Here is a 15524-nt window from a genome sequence, read left to right on the forward strand (position 1 = left end):
CAGCTGTGCGTCCTGGGGCAGGTTAGTTGAACTCTATGCCTCAGGTTTCCCATTTGTAAAGTCAGGATAACAATAGTTCCTCACGTGTAGGGTCATTCTGAGGATGGAATGAGATGATCCAAGTAAGGAACTTTAAATAGTGTCTGGCAGGTATTAAACACTGAACAAATATCACCTATTGTGATGATAATGATGACAACAGTCAACATACTAGTTTCTTATATTTCAGATGAGGAAATGCAGGCTTAGGGAAGTTACAGCACCCTACCCAAGACTACATAGCTATTACTACTGGCCAGAGCAGGACTCAAACTCAGGCTCCTAAGTCTGAGCTCTTGCCACAATATCTAGTACAATGGTATTTAATTTAGCATAAACTCTGGTACCTATTTTGATATTTCATGGAGTTCAAAAAAGAGCCCCTGGCACCCAAGAACTCCACTCCTTTTTTTTTTTTTGTGAGGAAGATCGGCCCTGAGCTAACATCTGCCAATCCTCCTGTTTTTTTTTTTTGCTGAGGAAGACTGGCCCTGGGCTAACATCCATGCCCACCTTCCTCCACTTTATATGGGACGCCGCCACAGCATGGCTTGATAAGCTGTGCATCGGTGCGCACGCAGGATGCGCGCCAGGGATCTGAACCGGCGAACCCCGGGCCGCAGCAGCAGAGCACGTGCACTTAACCACTTGCGCCACTGGGCCGGCCCCAAGAACTCCACTCTTAATAAGGCTGTGATCACACTGCTACAAACCAGGTACTCATCTAGTGCGTTACAGTCATGATTCCACTTATAAAATATTACTAGAAATATCATTTTTCTGGAAAACACCAATGGTGTACATGGAAATAAATCTCTGTGATCAAAAATAGCTCTGATATTCACCATCCAATCAGATGCAGAAACCTAGAAGTCTCCCCAGATTCCTCCCTCTCTCCCTCACCCCTTTTCCATCAAGTCCTACTGAGCCTATCCTCCACCATCTATGCCAGGCTTCATCACTTCTAGCCTGGGCCACTTCAACAGTCCCCTACCTGGTCTTCTGGCGTCCAGTCCAGCTCCCTCCAACTTATACTCCACACGGCCACCGTATTTTAAATATCTTTAAACATATCTGGCCATACTGTTTAAAATCTTTCAATAGCTCCCAATAGATTTTGGAATACAATTCACATTCACTGGGTTGAGTCCTGGCCTATCTGTGTAGCCTCAGTCCTGTCTTCACCTCGATTTTGCTCCCCGTGTACATGAAGATGGGAGGTGTGCTGTCGGTGCCATGTTCTTTCACGCCTCTGTGACTCTGCTGAAACTGTTCCCTTTGCTCGATCATCCTTCCCCGCCTTCTTCCTGTGGTTATCTCCTATTCTTTCATCAAGACTCAGCTGAAGTGTCACGACCTCCAGGAAGCCTTCTGTAAGCCCCTTCTCTCTGCTCCCACAGCCAGAGCTCCCCTCCACCCGCGTGCTTCCCATGGGCAACAATGGTCTGTTCACCTGTTTCTCCCCCAAGGCAGAGGCCACGTGTGATTTACCTTTGTGTTGCCACCGCTTGGCACTCTACCTGGCACACAGGAGACAATGAATAAATGCATAAACAAGTTTTTTAAAAATTAAAAGAAAAAAAATTTCAAAGACAAGTTCAAACCTCAGTTTTGTCAGAGTCATCGTTTCCCAGTAACTCATCATCCTCTTCTCTCCCTGAGCCTCTTGGGGGTCCTGGCTGATGTTTTGGGGTTTCACCAGGATCCTCGATGCTGACCGTGGTGGCATCTGGGTTTGCTGCTAGAGAAGCGGCTACATCACCAAATTCTGAAACCAGTTAGAGCACAAGGGCCTCAGAGACCTTACCCACCCTGGAAATTCCATCTCTTTAGTTTAAAGACAAGCTGTTCTAACCTCAGCTTTCCTATAGACTGTAATACAAATGGCAGAAGGCTCTGAAAAACATCTCATTCAGAAATCAAGCTGACGTAGAAAAATGTTTATGAAGACAGCAAGATTTGAAGTTGGACCTGGATTTTAGTCCTAGCTCAGCTATTTACTAACAATAGGAGTCTGAATAAGCAACTTAATCTCTATAAGCCTCAGTGTTCTCATCTATACAATGGGGAGAACAATATTTAAAGAATTTGGGGAAAGGTAAGACTATCACCTAAGTAAAGTCCTTAGCAGAGTGCCTGGCCCGTTGTAAGTAACCAAACTTCTCGTCTTTGATTCAAGTTCAAAAAATTTTAATGGAAGTTATTTTTTCCAATAAGTTCTATGTAATCACTACAGAAAATATGCAGACTTAAACGAAAGTAGAAACCATAGAAAAAAAGTCACTCTTGGTCCCACCACATAAAGGCAAACACCATTAACTTTGGGTATATTTCCTTTTCTCTATGTAGTAAGATTCATGCCAATGAGGATCATTCAGTCATTCAACAAATATTTACTCCGTGCCTACAATATGCCATTGAGATTCGGCGCTCTCACTGCTGCAGCCCGGGGTTCATTTCCCAGTCAGGAACCACACCACGCATCTGTCAGCTGTCACACTGTGGCAGCTGCACGTTGCTCTGATGCTGAAAGCTCTGCCACCAGTATTTCAAATACCAGCAGGGTCACCCATGGTGAAGAGGTTTCAGCAGAGCTTCCAGACTAAGCCAGACTAGGAAGAAGGACCTGGCCACCCACTGCCAAAAAATTGGCCACAAAAACCCTATGCATAGCAGTGGAGCATTGTCTGATATAGTGCTGGAAGGTGAGAGGATGGCGCAAAAAGACCAGGCAGGGTTCCACTCTGCTGTGCACAGGGGCGCTAGGAGTTGAAATCAACTCGAGGGCACTAACAACAACAAAAATAACAGGCCAAGTACTGATTTAGGATCTGATAATACTATGAAAACAATTTTGTACCTTGCTTTGTCTACCGGGGATTATATAAAATTATATAAAATATAAAAACGATTTTTTCATATTATATCAGTCCTTACAATGATCATTTATGTGGCTACACAATATTCCATCAGCCGGGAGGTGGGGAGAGCAGGAGAGAGACACCATGAGTTAACACAATTATCCCACTGTTAGTGGATGTTTGGGATGTTTCCAACTTTTCATTAGTACAAATAACACAGTGAAGAGTGCCCATATAGACAAAGCTTTCTGGGTTACAGCCCTAGGGTGAACACCTTTCAGTGCGACCCCCAGGTCAAAGGGTGCAGACCATTTTCAAGGCACTTGAGCCATACTGTAACTGCTTTCCAAAAGAACCTCACTGTTCAGGTCCGCCAGCAATGACTGAGGCCTCCTGTCTCTGGGCATCCTAACAAACTCTATTTAGCTGCTCTTGAATAAAACTCAGGGCAGCTTGGGAATTTGGCAGGACTGAGGAGGATACCAGCAGGGCGCCATGATAACACTGCCAGTGTGGCACAAATCCTACGACTGGCAGTGGGATGGGCTCTTGGATAACTGAGCCCACCTTACAGCCTTTCAGCTCTGCAAACAGTTTTGTGGAGAAAACTAAAGTAACTACAATTAATTAGGTGGCTGACAGGTAACAATTACTCAAGCTTCAGTCTCCAATGTCCTGGCTGTTAAAGCAGCGTGACCTCTGGAGTGAGACGGTCCTTTGTTTAGGTTGAGACTAATGCTCCACGACCTTGGGCAAATTACACTGTATCTCTGAGTCTCTGCTTCTTCAGCTACAAAAAGGTAGATAATACCTACCTTACAGAGAGATTTTGAGGATGATATGCGATAACAATAAATATTGTTATAGCTATCATTTGACTTGACAGGGCACTGACACTTAAAAAGATGGTCACAACTTTGCCTGAGGGAATCAGACCAAGGAAGATATACTTAAGTCTCATATTTAAAAAGCAGTAGTTTACCAGGGGGAGGGCATGCCAGGAGGAACACAGAGTGTCACTTCAGAGGCACAAAGGCCAAAGAGATTCAAGGGAGGATGATAACCATCCAGTTGATGGGACTGGGAAAGGCTTCTTGGAGAAGCTGCCATATGAGAAGGATGGCATCTCATGCAAAGGGAATGGGATGAATAAGACCCAGAAGACGGAAAACGTGTCCCGTGTTTGAGCAACAGCAGACAGCGCAGATAGGAATTTAGGACGTGTGTACCTCTCACAGGATGACTATTCCCACAGTGTGTGCTGTATTAGTCATTCTTGTCCATCTCAGCTCCTTGAGGGCAAGACTGGTGGGTTTCTTGTTCCTGCTACCATCATCATCTGCTTCTACAGCCTGGCACATCCTATGCTACGTTTTGCCGCTGTTCCTTTCCTGACACAGTGTCTTCACCTGAAGGGTCCTGATCTCCACTTTCTCATCTAACACTACCACTCTTCCTTGGGGAAGCTTTCCATGACCCCCACAGTGTCCTGTGTTCTTTTCTAAAGAGCCAAGTCCTTAACATGGTTTATAAAAAAGTCCTGTGTGATCTGGCTCCTGCCTCCTCTCAAATGTCACCTTGCAGTTTGATGTCACCTGCTTCCCTCACCATCTGCACTCTGGTATACTGGCCTTCTTTCAATTCCTTGGGAGAAAAATCAAACTTCCTCCCTCCTCAGGTACTTTGCATGTGCTGTTCTCTATGCTTGAACTTTCTCGCACTGTTCTCAGGTAGGATGGCCAAGGAAGGCCTCTCTACTGAAGTGAGATCTGAACTGAGCAAGGGAACAAGCCATGTGGCTATCTGGAGTAAGACTGTCCCAAAGAGAAAGATGGCACAAAAGCCCCAATCCGTGAGTGTACTTACTGTCTAGAAGGAACATGACCGTGTGGGTAGGGCAGACAGGAAAAGGGCAAGAGTAGCGGGAGACGAAATCAGAGGCAGTGGAGGCTGGATCACGTAGGGCCTCCTCAGCACAGAATGACGTGATCTGACTTAGTTTTAAAGGACTCCTCTGGCTGCAGAAGACCGACTGTAGGGGGTAAAGGAGGAAGCAAAAGACCAGACGGAAGGTGAGGGCATTAATCCAGACAAGAGGTGACGGTGACTGAGCACGGCGGGGTGTGGGAGAGGTGGTGAGAAGTGGTCAGACGCTGGACGGATTGTGAAGATGCAGCTGACGGTATTTGCTGATGAAATAGATTTCTCTTGAAACATCATTTCTCCTCCTCAGATCGTAGTGAGAGAGCAAGGTTGTGAATGTGAGCTGCCTGGCTTCAAACTCTGCTTTACCACTTACTAACTATGTGACCTTCAGGCAAATTACTTAATTTTTCTGAGTTTCCTCACTGGTAAAATAGGGAGAATAAAATAACTGTTTCATAAAGATGACATAAGGATCAAACGAGTTAACATTTGCAAAGCCCTTAGAACAATGCCTGCCACATAGTAAGCGCTACGCAAGTGTTTACAAGACAAGGAGGCACTCGTCAGGCTCTGGGTCACGAGTTGTAAACTTTTCCTCCAGCACTTTCAGAGTTTGTAGACATATATTTAAATAATCACTTAACAAATGAATGTCCCCCTCACTAGACTGACAGCTTCATAAGGGAAGAACCTGCCTGTTTCTTCACTCTTCCATCCCTGGTAACTAGATAACTGCCTGTTTCATGGGCACACTCAAGAGATGCTTATCGATTCAACGAAGGGATGATCTGATCACATTTCATCACAGTTATCTTTTTACACTTTCATCTACTCCAGCAGTATAGAAACTTCTCCTTTATCTTTTTCTCTCCTCTATCTCGTACGGTTCTACGTACAAAGTAGGTGCTCAATAAATGTCTGTTGAACTAAAGCAAAAATTCCATATATTTTTTCTGTAATCACTGTACTAAATTTACGACGTTACCAATCTGAAGAGCTATTGGGCAGAAAAGAACAGCTGGTGTGGACAAACAAGAAAACCTGGGTGTGGTCAACATTCCTTTACCAAGATATTTGAAATAATCTTCTTTAATGGATGTGCCAGTAGAGCAATGGAAATCTGTTGCTGTGCCTGTACAAATACTGATCATAGGGACAAGGGTGGGCACCCAGCTGATGTACCTTCAAACTGCAGGTCGTCCACAGCTGCCATCCAGCCAGCGGGCCTTCTCCGAGTTACTAGGAAGGAAATTTGCAGAGATCTGAAAGGGAAAAATAAAAAAACTTAATAGGACACCAGAATAAAATATCTGCTAACACATCTTATTTCAGCTTTAGAAATGGGACTGCTGTCCCTTGCCTCCTGTTTCAGTGGGATTTGCTAAGTTTATGTAAAGATAACCATTTAGCATCAGATATTATTAAAACTGGTATACAAAGAAACTAATTGGGGAGGGTCCAAAAGTTCCATCCAATTTCACCCATCATGTGTTTAGGGACCAGGTGCTGCCTGGATATGGAGGGATGAGGAAGGCGGGCTGGGGTTTGAGAGAGGAGGCTGTGAGGGCAATGAAGAGCAAAGGCAGTCCAGCCCAGCCAGTGGTTACGGGCACAGGCTCTGGGGTCAGACAGACCTGGGTTTGATTACCGATTCTGCTGCTTCTCGTTGTGAGACTGTGGGCTTCTCGGGGCCTCAGTTTCCTCATCTGTAAAATGGGTTCATAATGGCACCTACGCACACGGTGTTGGGGGCCATTAAATGAGACGGGGAGTGTAAGGTGCTTAGTGCACAGCCAAGCAATTAGTAGGCGCTGGGGTGATGGCGACCCCGCAACCCGGGGCACCCTGAGCCCAAAAAGGTCTGGGGAAGAGCCGCCCAGGCAGCAGAGGCAGTGCTGTAGGGGAGGAGCTGGGCAGTGTTCCAGCGGGAGGAGCTGGGCCGCCGCGGCCCGGGCGGGCAGGAGGTCCCAGGCCCTCTTGTCCCGAGCCAGCCCCGCAGACCCGGCCGCCTCACCTCGGGGGGCTCGGCGTCTAACCGGCCCGGGAAGGCTCGGGCCTCAGGCGCTACGCGCAGGTTCCGGTCCTGCCGAGGCGCCGGAAGCCGGAGATCCGGGGGCGGGACCCCCCTCCCCCGCCTCCTCCGGGCAGAGCCCCGCCTCCTTAAAGAGACAGCCGCGCCGGGAGACGAAGCTTCCGGAGACCTCAGCGGGCGGCGGCCTCCAGAGCCCGCTCCCTCCGCCACCCCTCCCGAGGGCGGGGCTCGGGCTCTTAAAGGGACAGGCGCAGCCCGGCGGAGAGGCCCGGGGCTGAGAGGGTCCCTCTCCGCTCGCCTCCACCGAGGGCGGGGCGGGGGGTGGGGAGCGCAGAGAATTCTCAAGAGTGTGGGGTTTTCTTTCTGTTTGTTTATACCTCTTTTCTTATTGAAATATAAAATAGTGTAACAAAGGATGATTGTCAAAAGAAAAAAGTCATCAATCCCCCGCGTTCCTTTTGGCCATAAAAGTTTAATTAACCGGTGAGGGAGTGAATGAGTCCATTACTTCCTGAGTTTGTGAATGAGTGATCGAGGCAGGATGACGTCTGTTCATGTGGACACCCCCGGCAAGTGGTGATTTGTCCCTTCACTCCCGCGACCGTCTGCCTTATGCCCCTTGTTGGGGGGTGGGGGGCGGTAGGGGTTGGCCTCACTCACCCCCGTGTCCCCCAGGGCGTCGGACCGCCACCTTCAACGGCAGGGGCCCGCCCAGTAAACACGGTGGAGTTGCACCGGGTGGCCCTGGTGAGGAACTTTGCCCTGCCTCCAGCCTTTGCCTGGTTGACGCCTGCACAGCCCTCAGAGTTGGGTGGCATTTCCTCTCCTAGGAAAGCCTGCCGTCGCCTCCCAGGACTTCTTTGCTCCCATAGTCCCCTGGGCTTGCCACGACCGCGTCAATTGTTATTGTTTGCCCATCTTTGCCAGCCTGTGAGTGCTTTCAGGGCAAGGATCAGCAATGATTCTGGTCTCCGGGTCCCCAGTGCCCAGCCCAAGGCCAAGCACGCGATGTTGCTCACTGAAAGCTAATTGTAGAGTGAACAAGTTCTGGCTGTCTGAGCAGCAGAAGCCAAATTCACCTCTCACACAAGGTGGAACTGGTCACTGGCCTCGCCACACTGGGCCCTTGTGGTCAATCGGAAAGACTTTACATCTGACTAATAATAATAATCTGACTAATAATAATAATAATAATAATATACATGCACACAGTGTATTTATCGAACTGCCATCATGATCAGGTTTTATGCATGCAGGATCTCTAGTTTTCAGAACAATCCTGACAGCTTGAGGTGATTGTCCTCATTCTAAAGAGAAAGCTGATGCTTAGAATACCTGCATGGTACTTTGGATGAATATGTACCAGGACTGAATCTCAGTGCGCAAATTCAGGTGTGCAAGTGTTTCAAACACCTCTTATGCCCCATTTCAGACTCTCTTGGCCTCGCCTGCTGCTTCTTTCCCCACCACTGATCTTATTCCAGCTTCAGCAGGTATAACCTAAGTGAGCTTCACTTACAGCTCGTGCTTCAGACTTCTCACCCTCTGCATCGGGGCTGCGTCTGGATATCATGGGGTCATGGGACTGCTGGCGCCACTCAGCACCAGGACAGGTGCAACCCAGAAGTGCTGGGGCGGGCAGTGGTTAAATCTGTGACCAACGGAGTCAACAACTGATGAATACATGCTTCTCTCTTTCCCCTCAGATAGACTCTCCTCACATATTTCATATAGCTTTCAAACTCTCTTGCAGGGTCAAGCAACCGCGTGCCTTTGGAAGTGGCCAATTGATAACGCATCCTTGCAATGGCTGTCCTTCCTTCTCTGCTTTACAATCCCTGTCCTTCACTCCTGGTCTTTGGACTCACACTTGCTAACAAAGGACTCAGATGAGGAACCCACACTAAGGCATATTGGTACCAAGAGTGGCCCCAGAAAGCAGCCCTCAAGGTAGAATTCTGGAACTAGGCTGCTCACCAGTCAGATGGCAACAAGAACTCCATTGCTAGTGGTAAGTGTGTGTCGGGGGGAGGTGATGACACCTAGACTATGTATTTCTTCGCTTGGAAACAGAAGTAAAAGTTATATTGATATTAGTTATAATGATATTTAAATTTTGGCTCAGAATGAGACAGAATCAAAGATAACTGTCCTGGTTTAACTAAAACAGTGATTCTCAGCCGGGAGCTATTTTGCACTCAGGGAATATTTGGCAATGTCTGAAGACATTTTTGATTGTTGAGACATGTGGGGTGCTACTGGCCAAGGTGCTTCTAAACATCCTACAATGCACAGGATAGCCCCCCACAACAGAGAATTATCTAGTCCAAAATGTCAATGGTGTCAAATCTGAAAAACTCTGAGCTCAATTGCTCAGATTTCCTTAACTTGTCTGCCCAAGTATGGTAAGGGACGTGAGCCCAGCCAATGATGCTAATCAGACGTCTACTGCTCTGAGGGGGAAATGAACCAATGAGAGAGAGAACCACTCTCTTAGAATGGGGGAAGAATGAGGGGGGAAGGGAACCTTCCCTTGAGGGACCAAGTCTTGCTCTGATGAACAGGGATGGGGGTTGGAGAGGACACTGAAAAGTATGAGCCTTGGTTAGAGGCTGCGTGTGATCCTGACTGAGTCCCCTGGCTTTCCTCGGAGAGGAGAGCTGGCAACCACACAGCTGAGCCATGCTCCAGAAAGCGTCTCCAGCACCCCATGAGAGACACCCATCCCAAGGAGAAGGCTGCTGGCGCTGTGGGGGCATCTCACCCTGGCTCCAGGGGTCACAGATGAGGGATGAGCAGTTGGTACCACTTTAATCTTTTTCTTTTGGAATCTCTAACAAATAGTCCTCTTTTCCTTTTTTTATGTGCCTGGTATTAAGGGTGTGAAAAAGAAAAAAGTAAACCTCATTTACAATGGAGTGGGGAGGCCAGAAGGGGGAGCCCTCAGGCAATTACAGACCCCAACAGGAAGGTGTCAATAACAGACTACAACAGGAAGAATCTCCTTGCCCAACAACAAGCCCAGCCAATGGGAAACCCTTATCCCTCTGAACTCGCACTTTCCTCCAATGGACTTTCCTTCATAACAACCCCTCCCAACATCCTCCTTTTCTCTATAAAGTAACATTCCTCTCCTTTGCTGAACTTGCCTATGGCTTTTGCTACAGCTTGCTTGCGTGAGTTGCAATTCCTCTGTTATTCTGAATAAACCCATTTTGCTGGTAAAATAACTAGCTGTTTTATTTTTGCGGACAAGATGGACTAAGATTCTTTGAAGCCAATGTGTGGGTGAGGGAGAACTGGAATGGGCTGCCTGCACATTGCTCAGGGCAGTCCAGAGCTATCTTGCAACAAACAGGACACAAAAGTCATATATGTTCTCCCCAACCCCCTGCTAAAATTTGGTTATAAAAATTTGTAAGCAAACTACATATATTTTAAAAGACAAAGCAAGAGACGTCAAAGACTTTGAAAACTGAGTGGACAGTCTCAGATACCCAATAGGTAGAGGTGCCTGGGAGACAAGGTGAAGGACATGGGCTGGGGCCCTTTCCCTCAGCTTGGCCAGCACCCTGTTGGACACCCCCTCTGGTGGAGAGGTGAAGTGGTTGGGCCTTGGTGGTACAGCAGGTGGAGTTCAGTGGTGTGCTGGAGCATGCTGGAGTGTGCTGAACTAACTCATGAGAGCTGGTTGCTAAATTTTCAGGAATTCTGTGAGCCAGTTATTAAACCCAGCCATTATTAAAAATTAAATTATATAAACTTACAATTAAATTATATTAACGATAAAAAATTACATGAACAATAGAGATGATAATATGCAAAACATCACTAAATATTTCTCTACATTTTGCTATTATCTGGGCTCTTGAGGTTATGTCTATTTTACACATACAGTGTGCTTCTGAGCATCTCTTCCCAACTCTGCATACATAGTAACAGTAATTGGTAGCTTAAAATCAGCAATGATGGAATTATTTACATCACAGAAATTGGCAAATGCTACATGTCTGGGGTTGATTTATTGTTATGTTAATTGTCTAGATCAGTGCTGGCAATCTTTTTCTATAAAGGCCAGAATAGTAAATATTTTCGGCTTTGTGCACACAGTCTGTTGCAATTACTCAACTCTGCAGTTGTCGCACAAAGGCAGACGTAGGCAAAAGTATAAATGAACAAACAGGCTGTGTTCCAATAAGGCTTTATTTATAAAAATAGTCAGAGGGCCAGATTCGGCCCATAAGGCACAGTTTGCCAACCCCTGATCTAGATTTTAAAAAGTGATGGAGGGCCAGCCCCGTGGCTTAGCAGTTAAGTGCGCACGCTCCGCTGCTGGCGGCCCAGGTTCGGATCCCGGGCGCATACCGACACACCGCTTCTCCAGCCATGCTGAGGCCACGTCCCACATACAACAACTAGAAGGATGTGTAGCTATGACATACAACTATCTACCTGGGCTTTGGGGAAAAACATAAATAAATAAATAAAATTATAAAAAAAAAGTGATGGAGAAAATGTTAAAGTGAAGATTAAATATAAAAGCGTGTGTTGTATTTGTAGTAGTAATATTGTGAGTACCACAAAAAATTGAGGCAGAATTCAAGTATCTGAAAACAAGTTCCTCATATCATGAACGAATGAGTGAAATTCTGACGTACGTCTTAATCTTCTTCCTTTTCATTTTCCCCTTAATGGAAAATGTTAGCCAACATTCATGTCCAAACTATCCTGTTCGTCAATTCCAAACATAGGTGGGCTACAGAAATAAGAGTTTGGCAAAAATCAGTGAAAGCATTCTGTGAGAATCAATTGGCTATATGGAATTTACAATAAGGAGTACTGTATATTTTATTGTTATTTGTAAATTATTTACAGCACATCCTTTATATCAGTAAAATTTATAATAAACTTATGTATGGATATAGGCTTTTTTACCCCCAGAGAACCAGTGGTTAAACATTTATGTTCAGGCCCAGGTCTCTCATCAAAGTCCACATTACTCCTCCTTCTCTGGCTAGGGGGACAAACAGAGAGGCTTGAGGGAGCCCAGTGCTCTCCGGATCTCAGCCATCCAGGACCACCACCGTGATTTCTGCCATACCTGAGAACTACCTGCAACTACACCATATTATTTATGTAGTACCTTTGAACAAAAATTGACAAAAGGTTAATGTCTTGGCTTTGCAAATATCATATCCCAATCTGCATTTGTTGGTTAACTCTGTCTATAATGTCCTTTTTTTGTTTTTTTGTGGGTTTTTTTGGTGAGGAAGATTAGCCTTGAGCTAACATCTGTGCCAATCTTCCTCTATTTCATACGTAGGATGCTGCCACAGCATGGCTTGATAAGCAGTGTGTGGGCCCTTACCCGGATCCGAACCTGTGAACTCCGGGTCACTGGAGCGGAGCACGTGAACTAAACCACTACGCCACTGGGCCAGCCCTATAGTGTCCTTTTTTTCCCCACAAAAATTCTTAATTTTGATTTAGTCAAATCCATCAATTTTTTCCTTTCTGATTTGTGCTTTTCAGGTCTTATTTTAAAAGCTCCATGTTGACAAAGTTATTCTCTAGTATTTTCTTCCATTAGTTTTATGGTTTTACTTTTTCAATTTTTAGGTCTTTAGTCCCTCTGGAGTTTACTTTTGAATATATTGTCTCCATGATTTTCCCACTAATTAATCTTTTCACCACCAATCTGTGGTGTCATCTCTATAACATATATCAGTTCGGATAGATAGGTAGTTAGATCATCTTTTTTTTCCTTCTGTCTCTGTACCATTACCATACTATTTTTTAAATTACTCTGGCTTTGTTTTATTTTCTTGTGTTCTTATTTTGTAAAATTTTCTTAGCTTTTTATGAGTCTGTATTCTTCCATATAACTTTGAGATATTTTTGTTAAATTTTTGTGTTGGAATTTTATTTGGAAGAATATTGAATTTATAGATTTACAGATTAACTTGGGGATACTTGACATCTTTAAATAGACATCCCACTCCTGATATGTTTTTCCCATGATTCAAATTTTCCTTTATATCCTTCAATTGAGTGTTTATATATATATATATATATTTTTTCTTTTTGCTGAGGAAGATTCGCCCTGAGCAAACATCCGTGCCAATCTTCCTCTATTTTGTATGTGGGATGCTGCCACAGCATGACTGACGAGTGGTGTACGTCCACCCCCCGGGATCCGAACCTGCAAACCTGGGCCACCAAAGCAGAACACGCCAAACTTAACCACTAGGCCTCAGGACCAGCCCTGAGTGTTTATATTTTTGAAATAAAGACCTTGTGCAATCTATGTTAGGTTAATTCTTAGATCTTTGTGGTTTCCATTATAATTGTGAATGGTAACTTGCCTATTACATTTTTGGTTGGTTATGACTGGTATTGGAAAAAAACTCCTGATTTTTATAAGGTGATCTTATAACCTGTCACTTTGCTGAACTCATATTAATTAGAGCAGTTTATCTGTGATTCAGATGGATTTTCATTGTAGTTTATCATATCTGCATATAATGAATTTAGCACAGTCCCTTTCCATCTTATGACACTTTTTCTTTCTTGACTTATTATATTGGCTAGGGTTAATTTCTCCACTGAGTTTATTATGGGTTTTGATATACATATATATCATTTTTCCAGTTAATGAAACTCCTTTTTATTCCTAGATTTCTTAGAGATTTTCTTTTTTTAAATATAGTTGTTGAATTGTATCAGATACCTTTTCTTTTTTTTTTTATAATTTTATTTATTTATTTTTCCCCCAAAGCCCCAGTAGATAGTTGTATGTCATAGTTGCACATTCTTCTAGTTGCTGTATGTGGGACGCGGCCTCAGCATGGCCGGAGAAGCAGTGCGTCTGTGCGCGCCTGGGATCCGAACCTGGGCCGCCTGCATCTGAGCGCACGCACTTAACCACTAAGCCACGGGGCCGGCCCTCAGATACCTTTTCTAGATTTAATGGGAAATCATGTGACTTTTCTACTTTAGTCCATTAAAATGGTGTGCAGTAAAAGATTAATTCAGCAGGTCTGAGTTGTCCAAATCCTGCATATTTCAAATAAAAATTTGGCCCTCACCTGGCTCCTGGAAGATACCCTCCAAGCCCTTGGAATATCCTACCTATTAAGAGAGTCCTTGTTGAACTGAGGCCTTGGGCCACACCAGATAGTTTACGCTAACAATGTGATTTATGGTGGGAACTTTAGGCCATGTGGTATCAGTTTAACCTCTGGAGACTGAACGTCAGCCACAGGAAACTGTCAGCCATGCCCATGTGATCAACCACCAATAAAAACTCTGGACACCAATGCTGCATGAGCATCCCTGGTTGGTAATACTCCACGAATTTTGTCACACATTCTTACTGGAGAATGAAGCACTGTCTGTAAACTCCACTGGGAGAGGACAACTGGTAGCTTACTCTCGGTCTTTCCTGGATCCTGCCCTATGCCCCTTTTTTCATTTGTTGATTTATTCTGTAGCTTTTCACTGTAATAAACTGTAACCATGAGTATAACAGCTTTTCTGAATTTTGTGAGTCCTTCTAACAAATCATTGAAGCAGAGAGTGGTCTGGGGACCTGGAATACAAATGGTAAATTGCTAAATCATCCTTAATCATGTTGCATTTCATTAGCTAAAGTTTTACTGAGAATTCTGGGAATTTTTAGATTTATGTTCGGTGAAATGGACCTATACTTTTCTTTTCTTGTACAGTCCTTATCTAGCTTTCAGATTAAGGTCATATAGCTCTATAAAATGTGTTGAGAAGATTCCCTCTTTTTATATTTTCTGGAAATCTTGTATAAGGCAGGCATTATCAGTCCCTTGAAAGTTTGGTACAACTCTTTTGTAAAATTATGTGAGGCTAGGGCTTTTTTTGTGGGGAAGATATCTGATTAGAGTTTCAATTTTTAAATTGGCACTGGCCTCTTCACATATCTGTTTCTTTTTGCACCAATTTCAGTATTCTTTATATTTTTCAGAAATTTGTCATCTAAGTTTTCAAATTTACTGACATATCGTCATTCAAATATTATTTTATTTTTAAAATATTGCATCTGTTCTTGCTAACATTTGAGATTTTTTCTTGATCAGATCTTGTTAAAAATTTGTCTATCTTACTAATCATTTCAAGGAACAGTTTTTGGGTCCATTTTTTCTTTTTCCTTCTAGCTCTCCAGTCCCCTCCTCTCCTCTAATTTCTTTCCTTATCTTTATTATTTCCTTTTTTCTTGGGCTTTCTCTATTGTTCTTTTATAGTTATTCATTTGAATGTTTAGTTCATTTTTTCATTCTTACTTGTTTTATAAAAAAAGCATTCAAAGTTATATGTTTTATTCTTAGTATTGTTTAAGCTATAACCCACATTGTGCTTTCATTGTTATTCAATTCTAAATATTCTGTAATTTCTCATATGATTTCTACTTCAACTCAAGTCTTATTTGATAGTATATTTTACAGTTTCAAGGCATAAGGGATTTTTTTAGCTATTGTTTTGTTATTGATTTCTAATTTAGTGATGATGTACAATTCAGTAGTTATTAGTACATTCATGGAGTTGTACATTCATTATCTAATTTTTGAATACTTTCATCACCCCAAAAAGAAACCTTGTATCCATTAGCAGTCATTCTCCATTTCCCCCCACCCCCT

The 15524-nt window shown here is 44.0% G+C and overlaps 1 protein-coding gene across 8 annotated transcripts in view; it reads right to left on the reverse strand.

Moving 5' to 3' along the window:
• Positions 1 to 6937, reverse strand: part of YIPF1 (Yip1 domain family member 1) — a 31367-nt gene extending 24430 nt beyond the window's left edge. The window contains exons 1-4 of one of the 8 annotated variants that reach the window (XM_058552468.1): positions 6841 to 6929; positions 6475 to 6532; positions 6009 to 6088; positions 1644 to 1807 (exon numbers count right to left, since the gene is read on the reverse strand). In XM_058552468.1, the coding sequence (XP_058408451.1) occupies positions 1644 to 1807; positions 6009 to 6039 (195 nt within the window). In that variant the 5' untranslated portion in view covers positions 6040 to 6088; positions 6475 to 6532; positions 6841 to 6929. Of the gene's footprint in view, positions 1 to 1643; positions 1808 to 6008; positions 6089 to 6460; positions 6815 to 6840 lie in introns of those variants that run through there. The other 7 variants (XM_058552466.1, XR_009221821.1, XM_058552467.1 and 4 more) reach the window with 7 other exon arrangements.
• Positions 6938 to 15524: the final 8587 nt, after the last annotated feature.

This window comes from Diceros bicornis, chromosome 13, assembly GCF_020826845.1.
Source record: "Diceros bicornis minor isolate mBicDic1 chromosome 13, mDicBic1.mat.cur, whole genome shotgun sequence".
NCBI lineage: Eukaryota > Metazoa > Chordata > Mammalia > Perissodactyla > Rhinocerotidae > Diceros > Diceros bicornis.